The sequence below is a fragment of the Python bivittatus genome, unplaced genomic scaffold (assembly GCF_059951505.1).
Source record: "Python bivittatus isolate LINGU-HERP-01145 unplaced genomic scaffold, Pbiv_v1 ctg000330_np1212, whole genome shotgun sequence".
In the NCBI taxonomy this organism is placed as follows: Eukaryota; Metazoa; Chordata; class Lepidosauria; order Squamata; family Pythonidae; genus Python; species Python bivittatus.
In genome coordinates this window covers 10,834,168-10,847,444 of record NW_028277058.1, presented here as the reverse complement: position 1 = coordinate 10,847,444, position 13,277 = coordinate 10,834,168, and the positions used below count along the sequence as shown (strand labels likewise).

The 13,277-nt window shown below is 36.2% G+C and overlaps 1 protein-coding gene and 1 long non-coding RNA gene across 3 annotated transcripts in view; one reads left to right on the top strand and one right to left on the bottom strand.

Annotated features, from left to right (window-relative positions):
- The window catches only part of LOC148215892 (uncharacterized), a 39,559-nt gene that overhangs the window by 7,039 nt on the left and 19,243 nt on the right, over window positions 1-13,277 (bottom strand). The gene's annotated exons all lie outside the window — the stretch shown is intronic.
- MET (MET proto-oncogene, receptor tyrosine kinase) overlaps window positions 1-13,277 on the top strand; it is a 104,670-nt gene that overhangs the window by 86,419 nt on the left and 4,974 nt on the right. For both annotated transcript variants that reach the window (XM_007432060.4, XM_025169081.2), the window contains 4 exons: window positions 2,705-2,935; window positions 3,446-3,526; window positions 4,214-4,395; window positions 6,304-6,413. In XM_007432060.4, the coding sequence (XP_007432122.1) occupies window positions 2,705-2,935; window positions 3,446-3,526; window positions 4,214-4,395; window positions 6,304-6,413 (604 nt within the window). The remainder of the gene's footprint in view (window positions 1-2,704; window positions 2,936-3,445; window positions 3,527-4,213; window positions 4,396-6,303; window positions 6,414-13,277) is intronic.

Sequence of the window (13,277 nt, the reverse complement as noted above, 5' to 3'; positions counted from 1 at the left end):
GAAGCAACATGTCAAGTTGTATCAAAGTTCAATAAAGCAGCAGCCAATCAAAGAAAAGTATCTGTTGTAAACTGAGATCTCTGGCTTGAGATCAGAAGTATACATGCTAAACCTGAGAATACTTACTGCACAGTGCAAAGCATTCAAAACATTGAGGCAGCAACATCTTCCGGAAGTCTTGGGAAGGCTGCTTCAAAGGTTTTCCTAGGTATTCTGCAAGAGTGTGTGTGCATACACAGCCACACTTCTGCTGGGACTACCTGCCAAGCAGAGTGGCTGTGCATGCACATGTAGGCCATGTATAAAAGCCATTGAGGTACTTGTGCTGAGCCTTGCACAGGAAGTGGTTGTCTCAATGCTTCAGGAAGGTGCTTCACCAGTGAGCTTTGTGAAGTGCATTTTCAAATGCTTTGCCCAGTGCTACTGATGCATCAGGCTTGGCACTATGCAGTCATTTAAGCATACTATAAACAACTCAGTATATGTATGAAACTGGCCTTTCTCTGAACTCTGGTATTGCTAGTCTATATCCTGCTTAAGTAAAACAGGATTAATGTATGAATCAAAGATCATGGTCTTATTTGAACATAGCTGGCTAAGCAAACAGTACTTTCTGTTTACATTACAGTAATGTATAGAGCAAATCTCATCATAGAAGGCTTTATGTCCTTGTAAGGAATGTTCAGACTGATTTCTGCACTATACTTATAGAGCCAGTTTGGTCCAGTGGTTAAGGCCCCAGGCTAGAAACCAGGAGACTGTGAGTTCTAGTCCCGCCTTAGGCATGAAAGCCAGTTGGATGACTTTGGGCCAGTCACTCTCTCTCAGTCCAACTCACCTCACAGAGTATTGTCGAAGGCTTTCACAGCCGGCATACGATGGCTGGTGTGGGTCTTCCGGGCTGTGTGGCCGTGTTCTGGAAGTTTTGTTTCCTAACGTTTCGCCAGCATCTATGACCGGCATCTTCAGATGCTGGCGAAACATTAGGAAACAAAACTTCCAGAACACGGCCACACAGCCCGGAAGACCCACACCAGCCATCACCTCACAGAGGAGTTGTTGTGGGGAAAATAGGAGGAGGAAGGAGCATTAGGTATGTTTGCTTCCTTGAGTTATTTATAAAAAATAATAATGGTGGGATTAAAAAAAACCCTCACACAACCTAAACATTTCCTGACAACATTATAAAAGACCAACTATTTGGGCTACAATTGTGTGTCTGTGTGACACACACTTGCCAGGAACTTGCAGCAAAATAAACATAAAATAAAATTCCATTGTGATTCAGTGCATTGTTCATGCCTAGCTTGTTAACTAGAAAGGCAGAGAAAGACACATATGTATTTCCAAACTGGGCACTTTCCAAATGTGTTCACTGAAACTTCTAGAATTTTTAGCAATGGAAGAGCCAAGTTCTGGGAGCTGAAGGAGTTGAGGACTGGGAATTTAGGCATCTAGATAGGGTAATGCTGATCTAGAATATAAAGCAATAATTATTTAGGTTTTGGATCTCAGAAGCTACTACTTCAAATTGTAAGAATAGGTGGCATACAGATGTTGGTAAATTATATAATGCAATAAATTAAATAAATACAAATACAGTTTTCAGCATACTATTGTGCTAGACCACTTACTGGTGTATAGTTCATTGCATCTGCAGTAATAAAGTATCTACCTCAGTTCTAGCAGGACAAGGTCACAATTGATCTCAATTGTTTGCAAAGCAAGAGAAAGAGACCCACACATTTCCCAAGCTTTGTCATCATCCATTTCCTTGGATTCAGGATAATCAGAATGGCAGTGTTTTGCTTCAAAATAGTTTTTATTTTGCTAACTTGTCTATGCAAATTTAAAACAAATCTATAAAGAATGATGTCTGATCAATCCTATACATTATGGTTCTTAAATGAAAATAATATAATTGATGCATTTACTGTACAGTACTAAAACTTCAGGATATGAATCATAAAAGCCAATTTCCTAGTTGAATATTTACCTCTAGATAAATATAGTTAAGTAACCTGGAGAGTATTAATCAGATTTTCAGCTGCTCATTAAATTATAACCTGAAAATAACCAAAACCCTTTGCTGTTTCTTTATTTTCTTTGTTAGTGTGTAACGTCCCAGTTTTCTGTTCCCTTAAAGTTAATACAAATCCAGATTACTTTTGTTATGATTTTGAGCTTGGTTCAAAATACAAAATTGTTGGGAAATGCTTCAAAACGTTGGTTGCACCATGGCAGTTTTGGTTAAGGTTTGCTGTAGAACAGTATGTTTATGTGAGTTGGGATGTCAATTAGCATTTGAGACTACTTTTATATAAATGGTATGAGGAAAATATCATTCCAACAAATGAAAGACAAATTATATAATGGTTCGCTTTTGCAAGCCATATTCTCTTCATCTATAAGGGCTTCTCATTCTCTTTGCAGACTTAGCTCTGCCATTTTAAATGGATCCTGCAAATCAGATATCACTGCAGCATCATTATGAAAACTCCTCTCTCAAGAGTATAGCTGTCATTCTCTCAAGCTTCAGACAAGCTTGCTACTGCTAGAATTACTTTTATTGTTCTGGCAATTGTGTTACATTGTGCAAGAAGAAAGGTGGATAATGAATTTTAAAATGAAAAGTAAACAGATAAAATCTGGTCCTTCTGAAGTGGAATTTGCTATTGACAAAGATGCTTACATTTTCTTGTAGACCAGTTTCCAACTTTATCTCAGAATGGATCCTGCAGGCCAACCCAATATCCTCATGTGGACCTATCTCCCATTCTGTCTACTGGAGACTCCGATTTAGCTAGTCCTTTGTTACAGACTAATGTTCACATTGACATCAGTGCCTTAAATCCAGATCTGGTCAAAGAAGTTGAACATGTCGTTATTGGTGCTGATAATATGATTGTGCACTTCAATGAAGTAATAGGAAGAGGTAGGTCTTTAAACTGTACTTTATATTTACACATTTAATTTGAAAATTTGGGTTTATCCCTGCTTATGTTGTAATTTTGAATCAGTCTTATGCAATATCAGATAAATTCCACTGAGAGCTTCCCAAAGGGTCATTAAATGCATCAGAGGGTATATCCAACATCAGAAACCTCTTACTTGCACACAGGAAAACTCTAAGAGCTGTATTTCAAAGGTTAGGAAAGTCTGATATTGGTAAGGTCCAAAGGAAGACATGCCAAGGGCAGGGTGATGGATCTAGTATTTTTCTGTCTCTGGCAGATCTTTTGAAATATTAGAGCTTCCAGTTGGAAAACTGATTGTCTTACCCATATTTGGTTGCACTGCTGCATTGTTCTAAGTAGCTCAGAATGGTTTCTGAAAGAATCCAGGACTCAGCTTCTCTCCTTCAGCACTTGACCACCCTCAAAATATAAAGACAACTCCAGAGAGATCTGTACAAAATTGACTTGTGATGATATTCTCTCTGCAGGACACTTTGGATGTGTTTATCATGGAACTTTATTGGATACTGATGGCAGGAAAATCCATTGTGCTGTGAAATCCTTGAACAGTGAGTCTTATAATATTTTATTGTGAGTCATTGCATTTTCACCAACTAACTGTATTAGTTGAGCCATGATTATTTTTAGCGAGTAAGTGTCTTCATGTAGCTTGCAGAAATTTTACTCCATAGAATTGTCTTATGATGTCCATATGGAAGAATGCTCATATTTTCCTTCCACACAATAAATAAAAGATTAAAGGAACAAAGGAAAATATGGTGGCTTCCTTTTACCACTGGACTAGCTTATGTTCACTTTTTTATGAGTGAGACAGTTGGAAAACAGCAGGACTTAATTGGTACACACTATTAATAACCCTCTTCTGGTTTGACAGATGGAACATTTCTATATATTGTTACTAATATGTGAAAAAAGAAGAGAAAGGAATTCTGGAACCATAAATGTTTGCTAAAATTTGTTAAATATATTCCAGCATTGGTAACCATTCATTTAGGAATACAGATTATCCTTCCAGTTCATTTGCTTGTAGATATGGAGTGTCTAGCCGTGCAAATACCTGAATATAATTTAAAGAACACTTATCTAAATTTCAATGTGTTTTATCACAATTTTATTAGGATTAGAAAGGAATAATACTAAGGAGCCACATTTGTTCCTGTTAATTCAAAATGTGTTAAAATATATTAGAAATAATATATATAGCTTTATGGAAAATTTGTTGCTACATTTTTCAGGAATTACAGACTTGGATGAAGTAGCCCAATTCTTAAAAGAAGGAATTATAATGAAGGATTTCACTCATCCCAATGTCCTGTCACTACTTGGAATTTGCTTGCCTAATGAAGGTTCCCCTTTAGTGGTGCTTCCTTATATGAAACATGGAGATCTTCGAAACTTCATTAGAAATGAATCTCATGTATGTGTATTACGGGATATTTATTTTAAGTGAAAATAATTGATTTTTTGAAGGCATAGTAAAACTACCTGAATCAAAGTATTTATACATATGTTTTAAATCTATTTTAATTTTAGTTTTATTTTAAAAGAGACACATGTTCTGCATATTATATACATCCTTGATTCTGGACAGGGTTATACTGCTCCAATCAGACCCTGTGTAATTTGGGGATCCTTCTGCACAGATTGCATCCTTTTCTGGCTCAGGAGGCCCGGTTCATGGTCACTCATACCTTAGTAATCTTCTGGTTGGATTACTGCAACACACTCTACATGGATGCCCCTGAAGACTATCCAGAAGCCGTAACTGGGACAGAATGCAGTGGTGCAGGTCGTTGTCAGGGTACCTTAATGCGCCCACATAATACCACTAGTCTGTGAGCTGAACTAGCTTCTTAAGAGTTTTCCAAGTGTAACTCTAGGTGGAGTCCTTGGGGTTCTCTGAGCTTCGTTATTTTCTTGCAAATGTTTCATTACCTGGCTAGGAAACACCTTCAGTACTAGCACTGAAGATGTTACCTAGCCAGGTAATGAAACATTTGTAAGAAAACAACCAAACTCAGAGAGCCCCAAGGACTCCACAATTCAACCCTGAGCTACACATATTCTCTTCTTTGGTAACTGTAGGTGCTAGTTATCACATATAAAACCCTACATGGCAGAGGCCTGGGTTATTATAGTCATCCAGGGTCACCTTGGATGGTGCGCATGCGCGTGTGTTTGTGTGTGTATATATATATATATATATGTATGTATGTATGTATGTATGTAAATGTGGAAGCACCTTTCTCCACTGGACCTGCTTGTCTCACATGCTCTTATAGGGTAGGCATGCCTTAGGTCCCTTCCTTGAAACACTGCCATCTCATGGGATGTAGAAGGTCTGCCTTTTCCATTGTGGCGCCTGCCCTTTGGAATGATGTCCTCTGCAATACTGTTGGCCCAATCTTACTGGATTTTTCAAAGACAGTGAAACTTTGTCTTGTTCCTCGGTTGCTTGGGCCAGGATGATCAGAGTTCCTGTCTGGAGGAGTGTAAAGAATCTGAATTTTTGTTCTTTGATGTGTTGTATGCTGCCCATACTTGCACTGTTTGAGTTGGTGGGAGGAGGCCATATAAACATTTTCAAATATATGAACACATTTTCCAAAGTAGCATGCCATGTTCAGCCGTTAAGATCTCCAGGTAAGCCTGGGAAAACTCTTATCTGTAATCATAGAGAACTGCTCCAGAAAATTATACTGCAGTGGCAATCTGATTCCATTTCTGGTAGTTTCCCATTTATCATTGTCACAGGCAATTAAAATAAATAAGATATAATAATTACAGTACTAACATTCTTTCAGTTTACTTAAAACTAATAGTTAATGTTCACCCTAATTTTTAAACAAATATATCAATATTTTAACTGCCTTAGTTTTCACAAGTGGCTTTATTAGTAAGCTCTAATATCATAAAACTTGCTTCTGTTAGTTAAGATTGCAAATCTGTGCACATTCAACTACATTTTTTAATGGAATTTTCCTTCTCAGTTGATATAGAATCACTGTGTTAATAATGTAACAAAACAGTAATCTAAAACCTAGATAGATTTATCACATATTTCAACTCTTCTAACAATCAGGTAGCTTCATCTAGATTTTGCTGTATACGTGCTATATAATCAAATACTTAAATTGATTCAATATTTTGTTTCCTCAGTTACTAAAGAAACTTTAGGGTCAGGAAAAACAATGGTATGATGTAGAGCCTTTCAATACTAAGCAAAGACTAAAGGTTAATTTCATCAATTACAGTATATATTATAACTCAAATTCGTTCTTCTGCACTGCATTGTTTTAACTACTAACACTGTCATAATTTTCAGAATCCAACAGTGAAGGATCTGATTGGATTTGGTCTACAAGTGGCAAAGGGGATGAAATACCTTGCAAGCAAAAAGTTTGTCCATAGAGATTTAGCAGCAAGAAATTGTATGTAAGTACAGATAACTTTATTCTCATATAATTTTATAATGGCATCTGGGAAAAAAAAAAAGATCATTCCATCTATACTGCTTTATTTCTTTTTGTGTATCTTTTTAACATGGAGCTTAGAACTTAATCTAGAGTGTTCCTGTAGATCAGTGTTTCTCAACCTTGGCAACTTTAAGAAGTGTGTACGTCAACTCCCAGAATTCGCTAGCCACCATTCTGGGAAGCAGAAGTCCCCACATCTTAAAGTTGCCAAAGTTGAGGAACATTGCTATAGATGCTTACAGCTGCTGAATATCACTCAGAGCTGCATCACTAATGGGGTGTAGCAAGCCCCACTACATTCAATTCTGCTTACTCTCAGGAATATAAATAGAGAATTATGATGCTAAGGGTTTTTTTTTTTTTCTGTGCTGAATTCTTAGCCTGAAATAGTTCTGCTTTGAGGAACATCCTTTCTATAAATCAATGTGCTGTATTGGCTTTCTCTGAGAAGGGATTATTTCCATGTTTCCTGTTGCATTTTACAGGTTTCCTTTGTTCCTGAAATATCATTTGATTATAATTCAATAATATGCTTAAAATTTACATACCTACATACCCATGATGTTTTTTTTTCTCAAGATAAGTGATCTTTTGAAAAGCACCAGAAAAAAAGTAAGCCCAATTAAACTGGAAGAAATGCATAAGAGAAAAGGTTAAACAATCTAACTAAATCTAATTGGTATCAACACCATTTCCTCTTGACACCTTTCTATTCTTGCTTCCATCATATCCATTCCAATTCATATATTTCCTTTTGTTCTTTAAACATCTCACCTCTTTCTTTTTAAGAATCCTGTCATTTCCATCCTTTCTTCCTCCATTCATTTTTCCTTTGTATATTTGTTTTATAATTTGATCATCATTTAGTCTCTTCATATGATCAATCGATCTCAATATATTTCTTTGAACTGCTCAAGTATATTTTCTATTCAAGTCACATTCATCCATTTATCATTCTTCACAGTATCTTGAACATCCTTGTTTACTTTCAACCCTGTTTCCATAGCTGTGGCATATTGTTTATCCAAATTCAAAGGTGGGGTGGTATTTTTCTCATGCTAATCAATAAAGCTTTTAATGTTACTACTTTGTGATCTAAAGAATCAAGACTCTTCTTCCTCAAAAGTACTGTTTCACCCCATCCACTGTATTTTTTTTATCAGCATAAATTCGTTCATCCTAAAATAATGTACTGTAAATCATAAGAAAGATAACCCAGTCCATGTAGTTTTCTTTCTGTGTAACATTCTCTGCTACATTCTCTTTTGAGTCAGGAATAAACTCAGCTTTCAACTATTTTTCATCTCATAATTTATCACGACATCGCAATAAGTTAATATGAAAAAAGACAAAGTAAGTTTTCCAGTTACTGATGAATAAATGTTTACTAATTACACACCTTATCCAAAGTATGATACAGTCAGAAAAACACTGTAATTTCAAAATTCCATCCAATAAAATTAGCTTACAACAGGCAAACCAGCAAATATTAACCACGAAAACAAACCAAACACAATAGCCGTACTTAGGTCAAACACTGTCCTCCAATAGAATCAAACATGTATGTATCTATAATTAAAATAAAGCAGGTATTAAATCTAGGAACTGCCAAGATTAATTTGAATAGTTCAGAATAACCAAGTGCTATGTCAAATCAAGTAAAAAAGTTTAAAGCTTTTAGTTAAAAGTTTAAATTTATAAAATTCCTTTTTAAAGGCCATCAACATTTCACAGAGACGAAGGAAACGAAAATTAACTCCAGAGTCACAGGGCTGGTTCTTCAGGTTCAGAACCTGGAGACCACAACCCTGGAGCAAGGAACTCAAAGGAGGCTCTATTCAGAGGAATATAAGGAGCAAACATGATTATAGGGAGAAATAAGGACAGCCACACCCTGGGGGCAGTGATGGTGGTGACTGAAAAGCTCTAAACATAAGCACCAGTAGTTTAAATTAGCCCCTGGCTCAAATACAGAGGCAGTGAACAGCCCTGTGTACTAATGAGATAGAGAATAGAATGGAAGGTCTAGAACAGCCAAAATGGCACTGTTCTGTACTAAGATCAGGGGACAAAGAGAGAAAAATTGGGATCACTTGCCAGGAAACTACTGCAGTAATTTAGGCATGAAGCAACTAGGGCATGTATCAATAAAGCCTCAGTCTCCACCATTTCCTGGAGACAAAGAAGGGAAAGATACAATAGGGAATGAGAAGGATGATTAAGCCAAAACAGAATGATCTCTGTCTTATCCATATTTAATTTGAGCTGAATAGAAAACACTCAAGAGGAAATAGGTAATATAGGATAGAAAGAAATAGAAAAATATAATAAAGCAATGAGAGGAAAGAAAAGCAATATAATGAGTCTCCCATTGTTTGTTGACCCTCTACCTCCAACATAGGGATAAATTCAAATATAGAGGAAGTGGAAGATAAAAAGGAGAGAGTGACTAGTAGAAGGAAAGGTATAAACAATATTTGTTATTTTATTATAGAAAAATACTCTCAAGCTTCAGCTGAAAGCAAGGCTCCAAGAGATAGCATAGAGTATTCCCTGGTTCAGTGGTAGGCATTGTTAATAGAATATGAATGGTGGAAAAAGGCTGGTTACATGTCCTGACTGAATGGTAGTCTGAAAGAAAGACTGCTCCCACACACAACGAAGGTATTCATCTAATAGGATTCTGTGCGTGTCTAAGCCTGGAGCAAGAGGCCCCAAATACTTTTCTAACCAGCATTCCCTCCTTCAGGGGTGCAGACATTCATTGCCCACAGAACTCTTTCACAGCCAGGAGCCCCTTGATCCAGAACAACCTCAGTGGTATTAATAAACAAGCCAGCTAACAATCAACACCAGTAAAGTCTACCATGTACTAAGAGCTTGGGGAAGATAAATTTGCTAATACATCTCTGAGGAGATGTCTCTAAAAGCACAGCATGAGTCATATACTGTAAGACATAGGAATAATCATATGCTATCCACTACCTATTCAGTGGAAGTTACAGTGGTGTCAAAAGTGAAACAAATGACTAAGAAATGATCTAGTAACTCAAAACTAAGTCTAGATAATATGTAATCATTGAAGACAATACCATCTTTAAAATCCCCCACCCTCTAACCTGGAGGAGTGGAAACTTAAAGAGAAACCATACATTGACAGGACAAAACTGTGCAGCTGGTGAGAAAGCAATATGAATATTAAAGTCCCTCCAAAACATTGGACAGCATGATTAAAGAAATTTGGAAAGTCATGCTGAAAACTCTTCTGAACATAATTCTGAAATGGGCATGTGAGGATGATAAGTAGAAGCTACTCAGGAAGGTATTTTTATTATTATTAAAGGAACTAGCTGTTACCTAAAAAGGAGCACTAATTAAAAGCATGAGTGGAAAGAGGGCTTCCAAGGGTCCAAGTCAATGAAAAATTAGTGGCCCCTCCCCATTTCCCACATGAATGAGCTTAGTAGACACTAGTGTAACCTATAATTCCCAAGGAAACAGTTACTGACTCATTTTTGCAAAACCAAATTTCAGTGATAACATAAGCATATGATGAATCAGTCTACTTTCTTATTCAATAAATGTGCATTCCACAACAGGTGTTTATAGCTGGTTGAATGATTGAGGAACAAATGGGTCAGAAACACTTGGGGTCTCACAAGCTTAAGACAAAAACTATGAAAAGGCTACCATCTGACATCCTGGACCAGGATGGACTGTCTCCACATGGTGGCAAATCATTGTGTGATAGTTCAGCTTAAGCAAGTCTCTTGTTTGCACCTTGTTTCAACCTTACCACTATTACCTGCATGACCACTATTTCCTATTCGCAGAATACTGCCCCTTGTAGGTTCTTTTTCAGGGCTAGTACAGTACCAAAAACCACTATCAAAAGAGATCTTGCCACTGCCACTTCTCTCTAGTCATGGATTGTGATGATGTAACATTCCCAGTCAATTACACAAGTAGCATGCTGTTCCCTGGCACAAGGCTTGAATAAATAAATGAAGCAGCAAGTCGCAAGCACCTTTAAAAAAAAATCAAGAGTCCCAACTGAAGTCTTTAACACAGAATTGTAAAGTAAAAGTAATTTCAACTGCAAGATCTGTAAGAAACACTTTCAGTTTTTAAACATCTTTATATTTCCTTTCAAGGTTTTAGAAGTGTTCTCCTTGTCCTTATTCTCTCTCTTGATAAAGTTGTCCTACACTGTAACATTCAGCTTGGCTCATTTAGGGTGGCCATGAGAGCAAGCTTCAAGGTTGCAAGATTAAGACTAAACACAGCCCAGTGATCAGTGGCAGTAGATCTAAAACTCTCTAAAAGTAAACTAGCCTTCACCAAGAGATTAAGAAAATGGCTCCAGGCTTAAAAAAAAAAAGATGTAATAATTAAACGATTAAAAAGTAGTCAAGGGCATGGGGGAGGATGCTTTCATGAGGTCCCTCATGGAAATAAAGAGCTTGTAAGACACACAACCTACTGCATTTTCACTTTGGATGCAGTCCAAGTTTGGCTGGGACTAACTGCCCTTCCTGTTCCAGAACTAAGGCAAAAGATGCTTAAGCTGGCAAGGGACAGAGACTGTAATTTCAATAGATAGTCCTTACTAAATGGAAGTCCCAAGTATTACATTTATTCTTATACATGCTTTACTCTTATCAAATATTTTTCTTATCATTATCAACAAGCAACCTTCAGCTCCATATTCAAGCAAAACTTTCCATAATTTTAAGCTTATTTACTCTATCGTATACTTTTTCTGAACCAACAGATGTACCATAAGCTTTCTTTCTCATACATTGCAGAGAGAGAGCTGGGTTAATCAATTGTGGCAAAAAAATCAGGATTCTGATAGCACCTTTTCCAACAACCAATTTTTATTAAAAGGCATACGCCTTCTTGAGCTACAGCTCACTTCATCGGATGCATAGAATAGCTAGACTGATGTAGGATTAACAGGCAATGACCTTCTAGATTCTACATAGCACAAGCGGGAAAAACATTGCACAAAACAATTAATGAATACTAGTTTGACATCAGGACTCAAAACAAGGACAAGGTAGTACCAGAGCATTTCAGCTTCCCAGGATATTCCACTGCAGACCTCAAAGTAACTGTTTTAGAAAAAAGGGACTTTAACATCACCTTCAAGTGAGAAATTGTACATCAAAAGGTTTCAGGCAATCTCAGAAGGTCTTAACCAACACAATGGGTTTTTAACACATTACAGTTGTTAATTGATAAAACTTGTAATCTGTCTCACATGTAACTTGCATCTGCATAACCAACCTATCTTCCCCTCCCTTTTCCCTCCCTCCCTCCCACTTCACCTCAATTTAATTTACATATCTAGCCACTCTGCATCTGATGAAGTTAGCTGTACTCATGAAAGCTTATGCCTTTTAATAACATTTGTTAGTCAGAAAAGATGTTACCAGATTCCTGATTTTTTTGTCACTTTCATACAGTGACCTACTAAAGAACAAAAATCTGGTCTATCTACCCCCTGTATAACCTAAAGCCACATTGCACTTCAAAATTTTGCTCATAATTTGATTCTTGAAGTACCCCGTTTCTGGATACATATAATACATTGAATGCATTGAATCATAAACTAACCAAAATGATTGGGTTGAACACCTGTGCCACAAAAAACTATCCCAGTTTCAAAGTAACTTAGTATGCAGTATGTGGTATGCAAACTTCTAAGTCTTGAATTGGTCTGATCATGTTGTACAAATACAGCTATTGCATAATGCAAGGTGAGGTAATATTTTTGCTGTCAAGGGGCCACATTTTCAGTCCATTAGGTATTTTTTTTTGATGCCTGGGGATCATAATGGAACTGCAGTGACTTCAACAAAGCAGATGGAGCTATGATTTCTTTGGGGATAGTGGGTCAAGGGTGGCGCATTAGAATTCTTTAGATGTGTTAAGCTTAAAACAATTTTTCAAAAGGATTGTACAGAACTAAAAAGTAACTATTGTTAGCAAGCTTCCTTTAGTGTTTTGTTATTTTATTCCATAATGAACAGTATTCAATTTATTAGACTATTACAATAAGTGTCATGGAATTATGTAATAGAAATACAAGATCTGGCTTCTATTAGTTATTTCTTCCTCAGTTTTTCTGACATTTGTTGGCAGAGTAAGAATTTTTACTCCAAGCAAAAGTTATGGAAAGAATCTTATTAGTGTCTGGATAACCAAACAGATTATTTTGCATAATTATTAGTCCAAGAAAAGTGATTGTGCTGATTCATCACTCACACTATGAATTAATGATCATAGTGATTATCAATTAAAACCTAAAATTATTATCATAATTATCAATTATAACTTGAAATTATTCTCTGAAGTTTAAGTTGCATTACTATAAAATTATGACTACCCATTTGAAAAGTATTGTGTTGGCTGATTAATAATGTTCACAAGTATTAAATAAGTCAGTAAAAGTTATCCTTATCAGCTAGTTATATTACAGATAAAAATAATAATAAACATGGATAATTTAATAATATATTAAATTACCCATGTATGTTATTATTTTTACTTATTATGATTACTTCAGAGAGTGTTTTTTTAAAATTATCTGGCCACACATTCTCATTCTTTTTATGTGACATTAAAGTGGAAAAAGGCTGTCTTAGACCAGTCTCTTTTTTTCCCCAAGTTAATTGTTTTATTGCATTATAAAATGCCAATGATACATTATAGAATAGAGATAATAATGGAGGACAGCAGTATTTATACAAAAATCAGGTTGTCTTAGACCATACAAGTCTCTTTCAAGCTTCAAATATCAACATTTCAAGTAGAA